The sequence below is a fragment of the Carcharodon carcharias genome, chromosome 3, assembly GCF_017639515.1.
Source record: "Carcharodon carcharias isolate sCarCar2 chromosome 3, sCarCar2.pri, whole genome shotgun sequence".
NCBI lineage: Eukaryota > Metazoa > Chordata > Chondrichthyes > Lamniformes > Lamnidae > Carcharodon > Carcharodon carcharias.
This window is the reverse complement of record NC_054469.1, coordinates 170,219,536-170,240,115: the sequence shown is the minus strand read 5'-3', so window position 1 is coordinate 170,240,115 and position 20,580 is coordinate 170,219,536. Positions and strand designations below refer to the sequence as shown.

The 20,580-nt window shown below is 44.8% G+C and overlaps 1 protein-coding gene across 1 annotated transcript in view; it reads right to left on the bottom strand.

Moving 5' to 3' along the window:
• Positions 1–20,580, bottom strand: part of slc6a3 (solute carrier family 6 member 3) — a 108,054-nt gene that overhangs the window by 77,334 nt on the left and 10,140 nt on the right. Inside the window, exon 4 of the mRNA XM_041184285.1 lies at positions 8,647–8,785. Coding sequence (XP_041040219.1) covers positions 8,647–8,785 — 139 coding nt within the window. The remainder of the gene's footprint in view (positions 1–8,646; positions 8,786–20,580) is intronic.

Below are 20,580 nucleotides of genomic sequence, written 5' to 3'. Positions count from 1 at the left end.
CTGGACAGGCTTTGGCGAGTCAGGAGATGAGTTCCTCATCACAAGGTTCCTAGCCTCTGACCTGCTCTTGTAGCCACAGTATTTATATGGATAGTCCAGTTCAGTTTCTGGTCAATGGTAACTCCCAGGATTTTGATAGTGAGAGTTTCAGTGATGGTAATGCTATTGAACATCAAGAGGCGATGGTTAGATTCTCTTTTGTTGGAGATGGTCATTGCCCGGCACTTGTGTTGCATTACTTGCCACTTGTCAGCCCAAGCCTGGGTATTGTCCAGGTCTGGCTATATTTGGACATGGACTGCTTCAGTATCTGAAGAGTCACGAATGGTGCTGAACATTGTGCAATCATCAGCGAACATCCCCACTTCTGACCTTATGATGGAAAGAAGGTCATTGATAAAGCAGCTGAAGATGGTTGGGCTGACGACACTACCCTGAGGAACTCCAACAGTGATAGCCTGGAGCTTAGGTGACTGACCTCCAACAATCACAACCATCTTCCTTTTTGCTAGGTATGACTCCAATCAGTGGAGAGTTTTCCCCTTGATTCCCATTGATTCTAGTTTTGCTCGGGCTCCTTGACGCCACACTTGGTCAAATGCAGCTTTGATGTCAAGAGCAGTCACTCTTACCTCACCTCAGGAGTTCAGCTCTTTTGTCCATGTTTGAACCAAGGCTGTAATGAGGTCAGGATCTGAGTGGCCCTGGCAAAAGCCAAACTGGCATCAGTGAGCAAGTTATTGCTAAGCAAGTGCCGCTTGATAGCACTGTTGATGACCCCTTCCATTACTTTACTGATGATCAAGAGTAGACTGATGGGGTGGTAATTGGCTGGGTTGGATTTGTCTTCCTTTTTGTGTACAGGACATACCTGGGCAATTTTTCACATAACTGGATTGATGTCAGTGTTGCAGCTGTACTGGAACAGCTTTGCCAAGGGCGCAACAAGTTCTGGAGCACAAGTCTTCAGTACTATTGCTAAAAACAAAAAAACTGCGGGTGCTGGAATTCCAAAACAAAAACAGAATTACCTGGAAAAACTCAGAAGGTCTGGCAGCATCGGCGGAGAAGAAAAGAGTTGACGTTTCGAGTCCTCATGACCCTTCGACAGAACTTGAGTTCGAGTGCAACTCGAACTCAAGTTCTGTCGAAGGGTCATGAGGACTCGAAACGTCAACTCTTTTCTTCTCCGCCGATGCTGCCAGACTTGCTGAGTTTTTCCAGGTAATTCTGTTTTTTTTTCTCTTCAGTACTATTGCCGGAATATTGTCAGGGCCCATAGCCTTTGCAGTATCCAATGCCTCCAGCCATCTCCTGATATCACGTGGAGTGAATCGAATTGGCTGAAGACTGGCATCTGTGATGTTAGGGACTTCCGGAGGAAGCCAAGATGGATCATCCATTTGGCACTTCTGGCTGAAGATTGTAGCAAATGCTTCAGCCTTATCTCTTGCACTGATGAATTCCAGTCAGCTTGCCCCATCGGTAGCAGTCCAAAGGTAAGTCTTTGGAGTGGATGCAGTGGCAGCGAAGGGATGACCAGTCAGAACACTGTGGTGTTGGGGGATGCACTCTTGCTCATCACGGCAATGTCTATTAAAGAATTCTTCTTCTTCAAAGTTAATCTTTTGGTGGCGGCCATTGAAGAAGCCAGAGTGCAGCAGGCCCACTCCCTCCTCTGCTTTCCGATGCCCGATTTCCTAGAAGAGGGTGAAAATACGAGCTAGGTCCCTTGTTCATCTCTAAGGCTCTAAAGCCTGTTTTTGATGCCAGCCAGGGTTGGTTGTTGGCTTTCTGTCCATAAAATGAATTAAAGAACAGGGAAGTACATTCTTCACTCCAGGTGAGTTGTAGGAGGCCTACAGTGAGAAATAGTCTAGAGCCAAGGGGCGGAATAATCTCAGATTTGCACTAAGTCTGGTAGCAGGTGGGTAAAAATGACGTTTAACCCACCAGCTGCAATGGTGGCTTTTCACGCCGTTTCATCCCAAACCTGCTGCATTAATTATGCATTCCTGGGAAATACGCTATTTGCATGGCAGTCGGGCTCTCATTTGCACCATATTTAAATTGCAGCCATGTGTACAACTCAGTGCTTCTAGGCCAGGACTGCTGCACAGCAGACAGGACAGCCCCGAAAGGCAAAAAGACTGACACCCTGGTTTAGTGACGTGTTTCTCGAGTGCCTTTTGGAAGCAGGACTTGGAGGCCACTGTGATGTCCTCCACCCCTGCTCTGGCCACAGGAGGGGCAGCAGGATCACCATTCCTGCATGGGAGGCAGTGACTGTGGTGGTCAGTGCCACCGGTCTGGTAAAGGGACAGCCACCCAGTGCCGAAAGAGGATGAATGATCTCCTTTGTTCCACCAGGATAAGTTACTCTTCTCATCACTCTCAAATCTCACACTCTCAAACCCATCATACATTCGCAGGGCCCTCACTCACTGCCAGTTCAAGGGACATCACCATTCACTCTCTCACACACACCTTCATTGTCCTCATCCCGTCAATAGCCACCCGCACATGTCAAGCATACTTATCATCTGACCTGGCAGACATCCTGCTTACACTTTCTCCATCTGTATTCATGCAGGACGAGCTGGCAAACAAGAGGGAGAGGTCACAGAGTGGTGGAGGATTGCCTGACATCAAGGTCATCACGGACTTTGAAAATAGAGCCATCCAGCTGGCTGATGGGGATCTGGACCGATCCTGTGTTGATCATGAGGTTGGCGCTGCTCTACCAAGTGAGGATCCAACAGTGTAATATCCATCAGAGAACTGTGCTGTGAGTGGTGTGCCCTGTTCCACAGTCCCCTGCCATGTACTAATTCTCTCTCCTTGCTTTCGCAGGCACATCTGCCAAACAGCCGACAGAATCCACAACCCAGGGCCTCCAATAAAGCCCCGAAGAAACCTCTGAAGAGGAATCTGAAGGCACCCTCCCTGAAGTCCCATCACAGCGCTCACCAAACCCTCCACCAGTGCAGAAACACACACCTCGGATCTAGCTTTAGAGTAGCCTAGGGATCACAAGCTGCTGAGCACATTGCACTTTCTGATCCACAGCAGGCAGTGGCAGTTCCTTACCAGATCCCCAGAACTCAGAGGACTTCTGGAGGCCAGAGATTTGCTGAATACAAGTCAGATCCTCTGGGCTTGGCCATACCTCAGTTGCTGGAGCTGCAAAGGCAAGCTCAGGAACATGAGGAAGGGATGTCCATTGCACTCCTCAGATTGTAAGGCATGATGGAGGAGTTCGTCTGCCTTCAGGCTGAGGTGATAACGCCAGCATCACAACGCATCGAGGTCAACTCTGACAGGATGGCGGTCGCCATGGAGACTTTGATCCAGGACATCAGTCCTACACTGCTGCATGGGCTGAACTCCATCACTGAAGTCATACTTGGCTTCCAACAGTGTGTACACGAGAGGGGTGCGGACAGCTCGATTTCACTCCAACATCCCCTTCTCCTCAAGGAGTCAACAAGGGGAATCGGGCACCCATAGGGAGGAGGATCAGCAGGTGCACACCATGTGGCCATCCAAACAGGTGACTCCGGGAGTGTGCCCCCATCTGAATCCCCTCTTCCTGTGACCCCAGCAGCTCCTGCTCCACAAGTAAAGGAGGGTGTCACTGCCATGTGCAGGACCCCCAAAGCAGGCAGGAGCCCTCTGGGTTTGGCCCTCCAAAGGACGCCTGTCAAGGACATCACAGACAGGGTGTAGCAGTCAGCAGGCTGCCTCCACCTCCGCTGTGGATGTCAGGGGAGCACCAAGATGTAGCAGCAGGGTTAGGAAGGTTAAGAAGATGTAAGTCTTTTGTTACAAACCAAATAAACTACATTAGCAAATCAAAGGACAAATTAAAAGGCAGCCCTTTAAAGGGAAACTGCAAAAACAAAAGATTGAATTTAAAGGAAACTTAAAACATTAAATCAAAATATGATTAAAGGGGTCAATAAAACACCCCAGTCCCCGCGGTGCCCACCAAGCACGGAAGGCCTTGAAGGTGCCAGCGGGCACCAGGTGCTCCCTCTCCAGGGATACCCAGCCGCGAATGTAGCTGCGCAAGAGGGGCAGACAGTCAGGTCGGATGACCCTCTCGATCTCCTGCTGCCTGGATCTGTTGGAACTTGGCCAGGCCCAGGAGCAGGTTCTCCTCCTTCCCGGCCCCCCTCTGCACCGGGTGCCTGTAGATCAGGAGCGTGGGACTAAAGTGCAAACAAAACAACAGTAAAAGGTTTTTTAAGTAACTGAAAAGGGGGTGCAGCCTACAACACCCTATGTAAACATGGTCCACGGACTCCACAAGGCCACAAAAGACACAGACGTTTTGGGCGTACATGAACTGACACATACTACGGTTGTATGGGCCTGTTGCATGCGACACCCTCCACCCCAGGTCCCCTGTGGAAAGGGGGAAAACACCCCCCATAGAGGGCCCCCCACTGGGGATTTCCATCCCAGACAGCAACAAAGCACAAGGTTAATAAGATGTAACTCTTTGTTGCAAATTAAATAAACTAAATTAACAAAATCAGGGACAAAGTAAAAGGCAGCTTCTTAAAGGGCAACTGCAAATACAAAAGACAAAATTTAAAGGAAACTTATAACAGCAAATCAAAATGTGATTAAGGGCATCTATAAAACACCTCAGCCCCTGCGGTACCCATCAAGCACAGAAGGCCTTGATGGTGCCAGCAGACACTGCATGCTCCCTCTCCAGGGACACCCGGCCACGAAAGCAGCTGCAGAAGAGGGGCAGATAGCCAGGCTGGACAACCCCCTCGATCGCCCGCTGCCTGGATCTGTTGATGGCTAATGTGGCCAGACCCAGGAGCAGGTTCATGAGGGGGGCTTCCTCCCTCCCAGCCCGCCTCCGCATCGGGTGCTCATAGATCAGGAGCGTGGGACTGAAATGCAAACTAAACAAAAGCAAAAGATTTTTCAAATAACTGAAAAGGGGGTGCAGCCTATATCACCCTATGTAAACATGGTCCACGAGCTCCACAAGGCCACAAAAGACGCAGGCACCTTGGGAGCCTGTGAACCGACACTGTGGTTGTATGGGAATGTTGTGTGTAACACCCTCCACCCTAGATCCCCGATGGAAAGAAGAAGGACACCCCCATAAAGGGCCCTCCACTGGGGACCTCCGCCGCCGGATGGCAACAAGGCACAAAGTTAGGAAGATGTAACTCTTTTGTTCCAACACAAAGGGCAGGATTTTTGGGTCGTCAGACGGGTGCAGTGGGCGGGCCCAGGGGTGTCCGGGAAGAGGTCCGCTGCCCTCAATTGGCTCCCGGCCACAATTTCACACTGGCCAATTAACAGGCAGCCAGCATGAATCGCTGCTGGGGTGGGGGGGCCAGGAGGATGGCGACTGCCCAGGCGGGGTGGGGAGCGTGCATTGGGGAGCTGAAGAATTTTAAACCATGAAATGAAGATTTGGAAATGAAGGAAAAATTGTCTACACAACAGACTCCCTCACATGAACATACAGATTATAAAATATTCAAAATCTGTCAAAATATTATATTTTTAAAATTAATATCAGAAACCTCATCCCGCCCGTGGATGAAGTTTCCTCAAAAACCCAAAGGCCGCCGGGCCGATTTGCTCGCCCGCTAATCGTAATTTTGGACGAGCAGCGTAAAATCCCAGTTAATGAATATATTAATGCCCTTAATAGGCCTCTTAGTTGTTGGTGGGTGCGCTGCTGACTCTTGCGCATGTCCATCGACCGAAATATCACCCGAGTGCGCAATGATATTGGGACTCTTGCTTGACGTCATTGTGTGCTATTTACACCCAGTTGGCCAGGTGTGCACCCGCCTGCGGGATGTAAAACATTGCCCAAATAAATTAAATTAACAACATCAGGGACAAAGTAAAAGGCAGCCCCTTTAAGGGAAACTGCAAAAAGAAAAGACAAAATTTAAAGGAACCTTACAAACATTAAATCAAAATGTGATTAAAGGGGTCGATAAAACACCCCAGTCCCCGTGATGCCCACCGAGCACGGAAGGGCTCGAGAGTGCCGGCAGAGACCGCGTGCTCCCTCTCCAGGGACACCAGGCCATGAATGTAGCCGCGGAAGAGGGGCAGACAGTCGGGTCGGACAATCCCCTCAATCGCTCACTGCCTGGACCTGTTAATGGCCAACTTGGCCAGGAGCAGGTTCACGAGGAGGTCCTCCTCCTTCCCGGCCCCCTCTGCATTGGGTGCCCGTAGATCAGGAACATAGGACTGAAGTGCAAACAAAACGAAAACAAAGGTTTTTTCAAGTAACTAAAAAGGGAGTGCAGCCTACAACAACTTACAGAAGTGTGGTCCATGGATTCCACAAGGCCACAGAAAACACAGGTATCTTGTGAGTCCGTAAAGTGACACATCCTATGATTATATGGGACTGCTGCATGCAACACCCTCCACCCCAGGTCCCTAGTGGAAAGTGGGAAAACACCCCCCATAGAGGGCCCCCCACTGGGGATCTCCATCCCAGACAGCAACAAAGCACAAGGTTAATAAGATGTAACTTTTTTGAGTCAAACAATTAAACTAAATTAACAAAATCACAGATAAAGTAAAAGGCAGGCCCTTAAAGGGAAACTGCAAAAACAAAAGACAAAATGCAAAGGAAACTTACCAAAATTAAATCAAAATATAATTAAAGGGATTGATAAAGCACCCAGTCCCCCCAGTGCCCATCAAGAATGGAAGGCCTCGACAATGCCGGCAGACACTGAGTGCTTCCTCTTCAGGGACACCCGGCTGTGAACATGGCCACAGAAGAAGGGCAGACAGTCAAGTTGGACGAGTCCCTCAATCACCCACTGCCTGGATCTGTTAATGGCCAACCTGGCCAGGCCCAGGAGCAGGTTCACCAAGAGGTCCTCCTCCCTTCCGGCCCCCCTCTGCACCAGGTGCCCATAGATCAGGGGCATGGGACTGAATTGAAAACAAAACAGTAAAAAGAGGGTGCAGCCTACAACAACCAACATACAAGGGGTCCTTGCCCCTGAGGAGCCATCCCCACAGCCTCTGTGGACACTGGAAGACTCAGGGATCTGAGACCTACTGAGAATGTAGGAGTCATGGACACTCACTGAAAACCGTGTACAGACCTGCAGGATGTGTTTGTGGTGGTCACACACCAGCTGCACATTCAGTGAGTGGAATCTCTTGCGGTACAATAGTTGACTGCTTGTTGCAATGGAGACCTGAGCGCCATGGAGTTCGGGTGATGGCACCCTGCACCTGTGGGAAACCCAAGATCTGGACAAATCCAATCGCTCTTGCATTCTGAATTTCCTGGTCCTGGGTGAAATGTACAAAGTTGTGTGCCCTTGTGAAGATGGCATCCCTGACCTGATGGATGCATTTGTGGGTGGAGGCTTGTGATATCCCACAGAGGTCGCCTGTGGAGCCCTGAACAGAGCCACTGGCATAAAAATTGAGCACCATGGTCACTTTCACAGCCATGGGCAGTGGATGCCCTCCATACCCCTGTGGTGCCAAATCCTGCAGTAAGTGGCAGTTGTGACCGACCAGGTCCCTAGACATGCGCAATATTTGGCAACACTGGTTTTGGTCATCTGCAGGCGCCAAGTGCATGTCTTATATATACTGCTGTGAAACAAGTTGGTGTGGGCAGGCAATCCAGTGGGGTTTGGTGGGGGGGTGAATGATTCTAGCAGGCTGGCCTTATAATGATATGCAGGTGTATTACAATGAGGTTCCTGACGTCCGAATGTGGGAAATGTGGCCTGCCATCGATGGGCTGAGCGGACAATCAACCGCAAACTGGTTTCACGACATAGTGAAACCAATTTCTGACCTTCTCACCATATTGTCGGCTTATGCAGCTGAACATGCCCACATGCCGAACATGACACCAGCGGGCACGAAAAATTCCACCCAAGGTCTTCATAAGATTGAGTCAGTTAGAATCAAAGAAAGAGTTGATCAGAAAAGTGAACATTTAAGTTACTAAATGTGGCAATATGATGTGTGATATTATTTTCTTTTCTGAGGAAATGAAATCAAAAATGTTGAGATTTACTGCTCTGCTCATTCGCTTAAAAATTGTAAATTAAATCAGTTTTTGATTTATTTTTTTGCTTCATCTCATTAAATATTAATCAATGTGATTGATTAAATAGGTAAATAGGGAAATCTTGAAAAAGGGGAGAATGTCAGAGGCAAAAGCCAATACTACCAATTCTTAACAATTATCAAAGCTTAACATCTTTAATAATCTTAAATTCTGAGAAGCAATCCCAATGTTAGTGTATACTAATATGACCTAGCATTAATTATTTACTTGTTAAAGCTAACAATCTTGAATCTGGCTTCCAATGTGGACTTCTGTAATATTGATCGAACTTTATTAAGAATCAGTGAGAACGCAACTGGGCTGGATTCAAGCCTCCACAGAGAAACAAATATTAAGGCTGGCAACTTCATATCTAAAGTTACTTGTTTTGGTTATCCAAACAGAAACATGAATGCCTTTATTCAGAAATAAAAATATATACAATTCAAAGCCTCTTTGTTTTTTTTGCATTGGCGGAACCACCGTTAAATCTGCTGGTCTGTATGGCTCATTGATGTTAGAATTTAACAGAATAATGGGATAACCTTGCCAGAAGTTCGAACTCCCTTCCACAGGCTGAAGTAAAGGATGACAATAACCACAAATAAACAGCAGGTGAGCTGCCACCTGGGCTTGCCAATGTCATGGATCCCGACACTTTCATGAAGGTTAAGAACACCACGTCTGTTTAGAAACAAAAATTTAAAAAAACTTACTTAGACAAGAATTGTTTTTAACTTTTCAGTTCACTAATAGACTTCTCTTAATACCACAGATTTACTTTGCATTATAATTTATATTATTATTGTAGTACCACAAAAATTGCTATTGTCCTCTTTAATGAAACTGGATACACTACTGATGAACCAGTATGGAAATTTACTAGATTATTTCTAGAGTAACTAATAGAGATCCTATATAACCTAATAGCGAAGAGAAAATATCAATACCTTTTAATCAATCGGTTTTCAGTACCACACAAAACAGTCATAGAGTCATTACAGCACAGAAGGGGACTATGCAGCCCTTTGTATCCATGCCTGTTCTCTGTAGAGCAATCCATTCCCCCAATCTATCCCCTTAGCCCTGCAGGTTTATTTCTCACAAGTGTCCATTAGATTTCATTTTAAATCATTCATAATTAACGCTTCCGCTGATCTAGTAGGCAGCAAGTTCCAGGTTGTTTCAAATTGCTGTGTTAAAAAAGTTCTTCCTCGCATCCTCCCTGCATCACTTGCCCAAAACCTTAAATCTGTGCCCCTTAGATCTTGTACCATTAGCTAATGGGAAAGGCTTTTCTCTGGTTACCTTATCTAAACTTCACATAATCATGTACACTTCTATCAAATCTCCCTTCAATCACCTTTGCACCAAGAAGAATGCCCCAGCTTCTCCTTATTGTTAAAATCCCTCATTCATGGAACAATTCTGGTAAATCTCCTGCACCCTCTTTAAGTCCCTCACATCCTTGCTAAAGTGCAAGGACCAGAACTGGATGCGATACTCTGGTGGTGGCCTAAGTTGGGGAGGATTTGAACTAATATAGCAGGGGTGTGCGAGCCAGGAAAAATAAGGAGCAAGAGAATTGGAAGAGACAGATAGCACAAGAGTAGGAAATATTATTGTATTAGGTGGAGTCAGAATAAGAGGGAATTAAAAAAGATCTAAATTAAGTTCACCATGCAATGTGTGGAGAATGGTAAATAAGGTTGGTGAGCTGCAGACGCAGATAGCCATGGGGGGGATATGATGTTGTGGTGACAACAGAGATCTGGCTCAAAAGAGGGCAGGGCTGGATACTAAATATTCCTGGATACAAGGTGTGAAGGAAAGAGAGGGAAGGAAAGGAAGGATGTACTTAAGGAGAACATTACAGTGCTGGAAAATGAGAATGTCAAAGAGTCAAAGCCAAAATCTATCTGATTAGAGCCAATAAAAAATAGAAGTACTATTACACAACTAGGTGTGTTCTACAGGCCACATCTAGTGCAAAAGGTATCAAGGGGCATATTTGCAAAGAAATTACAGAGAGGTGCAAGAATTATATAGTTATAATGGGGAGCTTTAATTATGCTAACATAGATTGGAATGGTAATACAGTAGCATTACTATCAGTAAAGAGGGGGAACAGTTTATTATTTGCGTTCAGGAGAATTTTCTACATTAGCATGTTTCTGGCCCAATGAGGAAGGAGACGTTGCTGGATCTGGTTCTGGGGAATACGGTGGGTCAAGTGGATCAAATGTTAGTGGGGGATCATTTAGGGGACAGTGATCATACATCATAAGATTTAGGATAACTATGGAAAAGGAGAAGGAGCAATCTGAAGTGAAAATAATTGACTGGGGGAGGGCCAAATTCAGTGGGGTGGTAACAAATCTGGCCCAGGTAAATTGGAATCAAAGATTGGCAGGAAAACTGTAACAGAACAATGGGCTGTATTCAAAGAGGAGATAGTTTGAGTGCGGCTGAAATACATTCCCATGGGGGGAAAGTTAGGACAAAAAAATTTAGAGCTCTCTGGATGGGGACAATGATAGAAAATAAGGTAAAGCAGAAAAACCATGCATATGACAGATGTCAGTTAGATGGTACAATTGAGAATCAGGCAGAATATAGAAAGTTCAGAGAGGAAGTGAAAAAAGAAATGAGAAGCAAAGGAGAGTTTGAGAAGAATCATAGCCATAACAGCGCAGAAGGAGGCCATTCAGCCCATCAAGTTCATGCTGGCTCTCTGTAGAGCAACCTATCAGTCCCATTCTTTCTGTAGCCCTACAAGTTTATTTCTCTCAAGTGCCCACCCAATTTCCTTTTGAAATCATTCATCATTTCTATTTCCACCACCCTTATACAGAGAGAGTTCCAGAATGACTGGCAGCTAATATAAAAGGGAATCAAAAAATCTTCTATAAGCAGATAGATAGTAACACTGTGGTAAGAGGAGGAGTGGGGCTGATTATTGACCAAAAAGGCAACTTATGCATGGAGGCAGGGGCAGGGCTGAGATACTAAATGATATTACTCTGTATCTGTCATTACCAAGGAAGAAGATTCTGCCCGAATCACATATAAAGTGGAAGTGGTTGAGATGGTGGATGAGCTAAAAATTGATAACATACAAATATACAAGCTTATAAATTAGGCGCAGGAGTAGATCATTTGGCCCCTTGAGCCTGCTCTGCCATTTGATAAGATAATGGATGATCTGATTGTGGCTCAACTTCACTTTCCTATCTGCCTCTATAACCTTTGACTTCCTTGTGAATCAAGAATCCATCTCATTTGGCCTAGCTGGGGAACAGAATACCACAGGTTAACAACCCTCAGAGAAAAAAAAATTCTCCTCCTCTCATCTTAAATGGTGAATTCCTTATTTGTAAACTGTGACCCTCAGTTTCAGTCTCTCCCACAAGGGGAAACATCCTTTCAGCATCCACCCTGTCAAGTCCCCTCAGGATCTTCTACGTTTCAATAAGATCACCTCTCAATCTTCTAAACTCCAATGCCCAACTTTTGCTCATAAGGTAACCCCTTCATTCTACGAATTGGTCAAGTGAACCTTCGCTAACTGTGTCTAATACAATTACATCCTTTCATAAGTAAGGAGGCCAAAACTGTACACAGTATTCTAGACGTGGTCTCACCAATGCTCTGTACAACTGTGGCAAAACTTTTCTACTTTTATATACGCTTGCAATAAACGACAACATTCCATTTGCCCTTCTAAATCACTTGCTGTACCTGCATACTAACTTTTTGTGATTCATGTACCAGGACACCCAGATTCCTCCATACCACTGAGTTCTACAAGCTCTCTCCATTTAAACATTGTACTGCTTTTCACTTCTTCCTGTCAAAGTGAACAAGTTCACATTTTCCCATGTTATAAGCCATCTGCCAAAATTTTTGCCCACTCACTTAAACTATATCATTTTGTAGACTCCTTATGTCCTCTTCACAACTTACTTTCCTACCTATCTTTATGTCATCAGAAAATTTAGCAACCATACAGTCAGCCCTTTCATCCAAATCATCTTGGGTTGGTGCAGACGAGCCCACCTCTACTCAGTTGGCTTGCCCCGCTTTAATTTTTTTGACCAACAACCCTTTAATTAGTATGACGTGGGACTTCTGTCCATTTTCAATCAGAGATTGGCAGCTCTGCACAACAGCAGCACCAACCAGGAGTGGTATCACTGCCAGTACTGTGGGTAGACAAAGGAGGTGGCTTTCAGCGATGGACTCTCTGACATTCAGGTAAGTCCAGGATCCCGCTGGGGTCAGGCTGACAGGCTGGGGCCTCATCCCATTGCTGCTCCGATATAATGGGAAGAGGGAGAAGCCCAATGTGAAGCCTGGCAGGTTTACATAAGGACACAAGAAATAGGAGCAGGAGCAGACCACATGGGCCATCGAGCCTGCTCCACCAGTCAAGACGAACATGGCCGATTTTGGGCTTCACCTTCATTTTCCTGCTCGCTCCCCATATGCCTTAATTCTCTGAGAGACCAAAAATCTGTCTATCCATACTTAACTGTATCCAACAATGGAGCACCTATAATCCTCTGGGGTAGAGAATTTCAAAGATTTACACCTATTTGAATGAATAGGCATCTCCTCATCTCAGTCCTAAATGATTGGCCCCTTTTCCTGAGACTGAGCCTTTGGGTGGAATCGCCGCTGATGTGTACTAAGTGCAGTAGTGGGCGGGTTTTCATACCATACCATTTCAAACCCGGCGCATTAGTTATGCATTCCTGGGAAATACACCAGGCAGGCCCACATTCGCCCACCCACCATCATTTTGCTGCTTTATCACGTCAGGTGCCATATTTAAAGTGTGCAGCCGCGTGCACACCTCTCAACGCTTCCAGCCCACGACTGCTGCACAGAAGACAGGAAAGGCAAAAGACTGCAGCCCCCTGGTTTAGTGACGTGTCCCTCGAATATCTTTTGGAAGCACTCTGGCCGCAGGATGGGCAGCGACATCACCAATCCAGCATGGCCAATTGGTCACTACCAATGCTGCACAGAAGAGGTTGGCCATCCAATGGAGATAGAGGATGGAAAGGTCTCATTCATGCAGCCAGGGCATGGCAACCATCTCATCACTCTAAACTCACATACTCAAGCACATCATACATCCACTGGCATCTCACTCACTGCCAGCTCAAGGGACATCACCACCCATTCTCACACACATACCCTCACATGTCCATCTGGCCTGATCTCCTCTGGAGACTGCCTCCTCAGCCCTCACTATCTTGAGGCCACTTGCACAGATCAACATGTCCCCCACACACACCCTGGGATACCCTCCTTGCCCAGTACAGCCCTCGTCCTGCAGCTTCTTCCCTTGCCTGAGGCTTCTTCTCCCTCTTCGCCAAGCAAGCCCTAGCCCTGCAGCCATTGAAAAGCCACCCAAATATGGCTGGTCTGGTAGGTAGAGACCTGCCCATGAGCCCCCCTAAAAGTGATGTGGTGCTGTCTATGAAGCCTGGTGCTGATGACTGCGAGTGCTGACCAAAGCAAGATAGACAAACAAGCCTTGAAGTCCCGAGTAAAGTGCAGCCTGCCAGGTGCACGTCATGTATGTGCTGTTGTCAAACATGTCAGCGTGTTTTCCCACGGATCTGGGCAAGCAATCCAGCCAGGGGCAGTGGGGGGATAGAGAGCAATTCCAGTGGGCAGGCCTAATAATGATATTCTGATGTATTACAATGAGGTTCCCGACGTCCGATGGTGGGGAACGCAGCCTGCCATCAGCAGGTTGAGGGGACAATCATGAACTGGTTTCACGACAGCATGAAACCAATTGCGCCTTATTGTCAGCTCACCCCACCGAACACGTCCAACACTGGCGGGCATGGAAAATCCCAGCCCCTGTGTTCAAGACTTCCTGACCAATGGAAACAATCTCTTAGCATCCACCTTATTAAACCCTATTAAAGTTTCAATCACATCACCTCTCATTCTTCTAAACTCCAGACAATATAAGCCCAATTTACTCAGGCTCTCATCATAGGACAATCCCCTCATCCCAGGGACCAATTTAGTGAACGTTCACTGTACCACCTCCAATGCAATTGTATCCTTTCTTAAACGTGGACACCAAAACTGCACACAGTATTCCAGATGCGGTCTCACCAAAACTCTGTACAAGTGTTAGAAGGCATCTTTATTCCTGTACTCCAATCCCATTGCAATAAAGGCCAACGTGTCATTTGCCTTCCTGATTGTTTGCTGTACCTGCAGGCTAACTTTCTGCATTCTTTGTACAACCATACACAAGTCTCTTTGAACATCATTTAGGACTGAGATGATGAGAAATTTCTTCACTGAAGGCGGTGTGAATCTTTGGAATTTACAAGTTTCTCATCTTTTAAAAAATATCCTGCTGTTTTATTCTTACGACCGAAGTGAATAACTGCACCCTTCCTTATATTACACTCCATCTAAATAACCTGCTGCTGGTCGGTGAAAGGAGAGGGTACTGACCCATCCAGAAAACAGGAAGGAAAGTATATCTATCTATGTCAACCTAGCTACTTAATAAAATTATATTTTTAAAAATAGACAAAGGCTTTTCCCTGACTAGCCATGACTCACACCAGAGGAATTTAGAGCCTTCAGAAACCAACAGGGACCTTGTTATCTTTAAAGAGGTGCTAATGCCACAGAAACTCAAATTCCAAAGAAATGCACCACCACCCTTTACATTTCTAAGGCAAAGCTGCCAACAGGGGTGGCATGTCTGTAAGGACAAAAGAAACACTGACTCCTCTATTAAACACCTCAATATTCCAGACCTGGGAAAATACATCCTTTGTCCAAAACTCAGGAGAAGAAGTGGAAGGTATGTCACATGACCTCCCCAAGTTACTAGAACCTGTAATATTGCTGTGTGGAACTGAGCCCAGACAGCCTACCATTTTACCATCTAACAGGTAGAAGCAGAAAGAGCTCTGTCCAGGTAAATTGCCTGGCCATGGTCTACACTGGAATATTGGAATTCCTATATCGGTGCCTATAAAACGGATTCATCTCTATGTGCCTTCTTTCCTCATGGAAGTCCTCACTTCTGGAAAGTCGGATCACCCTGCAACAGTTTCAGCCTGCTACCCTCTGAAGGAATACGCCACTGGACCTTTGATTCTGGACTCAGTTGAAAGCATAACTCTTATGTGAATCATTGTCTAGCCCTGTACCCCTTTTTTTCTCTTATCTGTTTTTGATTATATGAGCGCAAACAGGGGCGGATGCTGCAAAACCCCTTTAAGTACGGTAGAAAGAGGGAGCCAGTCAAGGTAGCCTTTTTTCCTCAACTTGTTCTCCAAAAAAAAACTGCCTTCAAAACAACCTGGTTCACAACTTAAGTTTTTTCCTCTCCTATGTGATTGCCGTTTGTCTTCCAGTTTTTCATTAATGAAAGTTTTTGCAGTTCAACACGTACAAACAACTCCTTCTCAAGTACCATATAGGTCAGGTGATTTCTTAAACTGTTTGTTTACTGTTCCAAGATGAACTTATGACCTTGTTTAAAAAAAAATCCTGGTTAGCTTCCACATGTCCAGATCATGCCAAATCCTTCCATTTTATAAAATAAAACTTCAGTCCTGAGAGATATGATTCTAACATTTGATAGCCATTACAAAGACATGGCTACAAAGTGACTAAGACTAGGAACTGAGTATTCAAGAGTATTTGGTATTTCAAAAGGATAAGAAAAAAGGAAAGGTGAGGTAGCTCTATTAATAAAGGATGGGATCAGTACAGTAGTGAGAAATTATATTGTCCAGGAGGATCAAGATGCAAAATCAGTTTGGGTGGATCTAGGAAATAGCAAAGGAAATAAGTCACTGATGGGAGTAGTTTTTAGGCTCCCTAACAATGGGCTTGTAAGAAAGATACTGCAGTAATTGTGGGTGATTTTAATCTTCATATAAATTGAACAAATCAAATTGGCAAAGGTGGCCTCAAGGATAAGTTCATAGAATGTAATCAGGACAGTTTCTTAAAACAATACATTGTGGAAGCAACCAGAGAACAGGTTATTTTAAATCTGGTTGCGTGTAGTGATATGGTATTAATTAATAATTTTATGGTAAAGAATCCTTGAGGCAAGATTGATAATACCATGACAGAACTTGACATTCAGTTTGAAGGTGAGAAATGTGGGTATGAAATTAGTGTCTTAAACTTAAATAAAGGCAATTACAAAGATATGAAGACAGAGTTGGCTAAAGTGGACTGAGAAATAAGTTAAAAAGTTAGATGATAGATAAGGAGTGGCAGACATTTAAGAAGATAATTTATCACTCTCAACAGAGATATATTCTATTGAGAAAGAAAAACTACAAGAATCATGAACCAACTGTGGTGAAGGAAGCCAAGGATGGTAGCAAATTGAAAGAATAGACATACATTGCTGAGATTAGTGGTAGGCCAAGAAGGTTGGGAAAATTTTAGAAACCAGCAAAGTATGACTATAAACTAGTAAATAGGGAGAAATCAGAATATCAGAGTAAACGGGCAATAAAATATCAATACAGACAGTAAGAGCTTATACAAATAAATAAAAAGGAAGAGAGCAGCTGAAGTAAATGTTGGTCCCTTAAAGGACAAGGTTAGGGAATTAATAACATGAAACAAGGAAATGGAAGCGACTTTTGCCTCAAATATTTTCATCTGTCTTCACTGCTGAAGACACTAAAAGCCAGTAGAAATTCAAGGGGTAAAATGGGAGGAGTGACTTAAAACAAAAACTATTACAGGAGAAAAAGTACCAAGCAAACTAATGGCACTAAAGCAGACTTGTCCAAGCCACAGCCCATTGTGGTCCTTGAAGCTATTCTGTGGGCAGAATCTTCTGCTTGGTGAAGTGGGGGGGGGGCACTCGCCAACGTGTAAAATGACACGGGATGACATCGGGTGTGCGTCCTGATGTCACCCCACATCATTTAGATTTTCTGGTCAGTGGGCGCACAGCCAGGTCGACTGCGTGTCCGCCGACCTGTTAATGGCCTATTAATGCCATTAAAAAATGAATTGAAATCATTAATGGACCTGCCCATCCAACCTTAAGGTTGTCGGGCAGGCCTGGAGCCCAGACAGGCTTCTGAAAAAACATGAAGCCTCATCCATGGGCAGGATGCGGTTTCATGAGTGATTTAAAAATCTCTGAATATTTCAAAATAAAAGTTATGGACATATCCCAGCTCATGTGACAGTGTCACATGAGGGAACATGGCAGTGAAATTTTTTTCTCATGTTTATTTGAGGTTTCAAATCTGAGCTGATGTCCCTGAGGCTGCACTTTGCCTCAGGGAGATCCATGCGCTCTTTCGCATGCATGTGGGGAAGAGACAGAAGGTACTGAAGGGCCCAGGGAAGAGAGAGAGAGAGAGGCTGCCGGGCCAGGGAGGCAAGGGAGTGAGGCCACAGGACCTGGGTAAGGGCGAAGGCACTTGCTACCGGGTGTGTGTGTGTGAGTGTGTGTGAGTGTGTGTGAGAGTGTGAGAGTGTGTGTGTTTGAGAGTGTGTGTGTGTGAGAGTTTCAATACGATCACCTCTCATTCTTCTAAACTCTAATGAGCTCAATCTGCTCAGCCATTCCTCATAAGATTCTTCACCCCAGCAATCAGCCTTCTGAACTATTCTCAATGTAAGTATATCCCTCCTTAAATAGGGAGACCAAAAGTGTATAGAGTTCTAGGTGTGGTCTCACTAATGGTTATAGTTGTAGCTATGTTGAGGTTACAGTTGTAGCATGACTTACCTGCTTTTATAGTCCATACCCCTCACAATAAAGGCCAACATTCCATTTGTCTCTCTAATTACTTGCTGTACATTTTGTGATTCATGTACAAGGACACCCAGATCTTTCGGTTCCACAGCATTCTGTAGCCTCTCAACTAATATTTTGCTTTTCTATTCTTCCTACCAAAGCGGATAGTCTCACATTTTCCAATTTTATATCCATCTGTCAAATTTTTGCCCAGTTACTTAACTTATCTATATCCCTCTTTGGGTGGAATTTAATACCATCCCACAAGATGCTTTTGGTGGGAGAGAATTTAATCTGGCAGGAAGAAGGAGATCCTTCATGATTTTGAAAACTTTTCAACCTTCTCTTCTGTAAGGACAACAACCCAATCTTCATCAATCTATCAACGTAATGCTTTTCATAGATTTCCATATGTCACATTCATGACACACCACCAGCTTTGCCATGTCTCTTTAACCTTACTCATTTAATTATTCAATTATTTACTAATTTAGATAGTTAAAGCAATGACAGGTTACAGTTTCCAAGCTTGGAAACAAAAAAGAAGACTCACCAGCTACTGAAGGTAAAACAAAAAGAATGAACAGGAGGACCTCCCCCTCAGTGCCAAATTTCCAACTAAGCATTCGGTTCATGAAGCACTCTGTTCTCAGGTCACTTTGTGCTTCCCCACACTTTGCAGTAGCAAACTTTGTCTGCTGTTATACAGAGCTTATGACTCACACCCCAGTCACAACTACGAAATCAATTTCTGTAGCAGGAAGCTAACACTTATTCAGGCGGCCACTTTCAGTTGCTTTTATATAGCACCTGCAGCAAAACAAAAGCTTGGTCAAAGGTAAGCTTTAAGGAACATCTAAAAAAGGGAGAGAAAAGTAGAGAGGTGGAAAGGTCTAGAAAGGGTATTCCAGTGCTTAAGATCTAAGCAGCTGAAGGCATAGCGGTAAATGGCAGATAAGTGAAAATTGGAAAAACAAAAGAGGTCAGAATTTTTGAATGATTACACAGGTTTTTTTTCATTCTTTCACAGAGCGCAGGCATCGCTGGCTAGGCCAGCATTTATTGCCATTCCTAACTACCCTTAAGAAGGTGGTGGTGAGCCACCTTCTTAGGCCACAGGAGGCTGTTAGGAAGGGAGTTCCAGGGTTTTGACCCAGTGAAAGTGAAGGAACGATGATATATTTCCAAGTCAGGATGATATGTGGTTTGGAGGGGAACTTTCAGGTGGTGGTGTTCCCATGCATCTGCTGCCCTTGCCCTTCAAGGTAGTAGAGGTTGCGGGTTTGGAACATGTTGTCAAAAAAGCCTTCATGAGTTCTGCAATGCATCTTGTAGATGGCACATACTGCTGTTACTGAGGGTGGAAGAGCTGGGAATATTACCTATGCATCTGAATCAACGAACTTGCTGCATCTCAATCACAAGAGTCTGTAAAAAGCCTTTTTTAACATCATGCTGCTGGATCATAAGATTAATTTTATGATCATGAGCTAAGGAACTATCAGGGAATCATATGTGCAAACCTAATAATTTCTTGTATTTCAAAATTAAAATCATGGGTGTCGCATCCATGATTGCATGATATCTGCAGCCAAAGGGTAAACCTCATCGCTAGTAGCGCACGTTCGTAAAGTCAGTCCTCAAATAATAAATTGGTACAAGGTGTTTTTCATCAGGATGTATTAGAGTGTATCCCAAAATTGCAAAACTCCACTTCCAATCTTGATAAGAACACTAATTGGAAAATCAGGCAGAGATCAGCATGTCCAAAGCACATCGCTCCTGATTTTGCAGCCATAAATCAATGGATGAAAAACTGAGGGCATTACAGACTGGCCATTCTGACCTGCACTCTGTTCAAATGGGACTCCATGCTGGGAGAACACAGCTCAATATTCAGTCATTTTATTTTTCACTTGAAAGCATACTGGGAGCAGAATTGTGCAATTTTGGGCCTGTTGCATATCCTTTATGCTACATTTGTCTCTGCCTTAGCATGGATGATGGCAAAACTGTACCTTTTTGTTGAGCAAAATTAGCATTTAACAAACTTATGCTTGCAATATTTTCTATGGGAGAAGACAATGTCAGCACTTCTGTCCCACTACTTATAATGAGCTTGAAGCCACTTAATTTCGTACAAAGCTATTGTGTTTCAAATGCAACGTAAAATGACTGGTTGCCAGGCTGAGTTCTCTCATAAAACTAGATAATTGCATTCAGCACCAGAGCCAAGAAACACAGTTTGTCCGGTCTCCAACAAACTGTCTGTGAGACGATGGAAGTTGTAATTTTGTCCAACAGGTGAATTCTACAGCATTTAGTAACAGTGCTGAGATTGTATGATTTGTACAGTCTGAATGTGTTTTTTTAATTCTTTCATGGGATATGGGCATCGCTGACTAGGGCAGCATTTATTGCCCTTGAGAAGGTGGTGATGAGCTGCCTTCTTGAACCGCTGCAGTCCATGTGGTGCAAGTACACCCACAGTGCTTTTTAGGGAGGAAGTTCCAGGATTTTGACCCAGTGACAGTGAAGGAACGGTGATATAGGATGGTATGTGGCTTGAAGCAGAACTTGCAGATGGTGGTGTTCCCAAGAGTTTGTTGCCTTTGTCCTTCTAGATGGTAGTGGTCATGGGTTTGGAAGATGCTGTTGAAGGAGGCTTGGCAAGTAGCTGCAGTGCATCTTG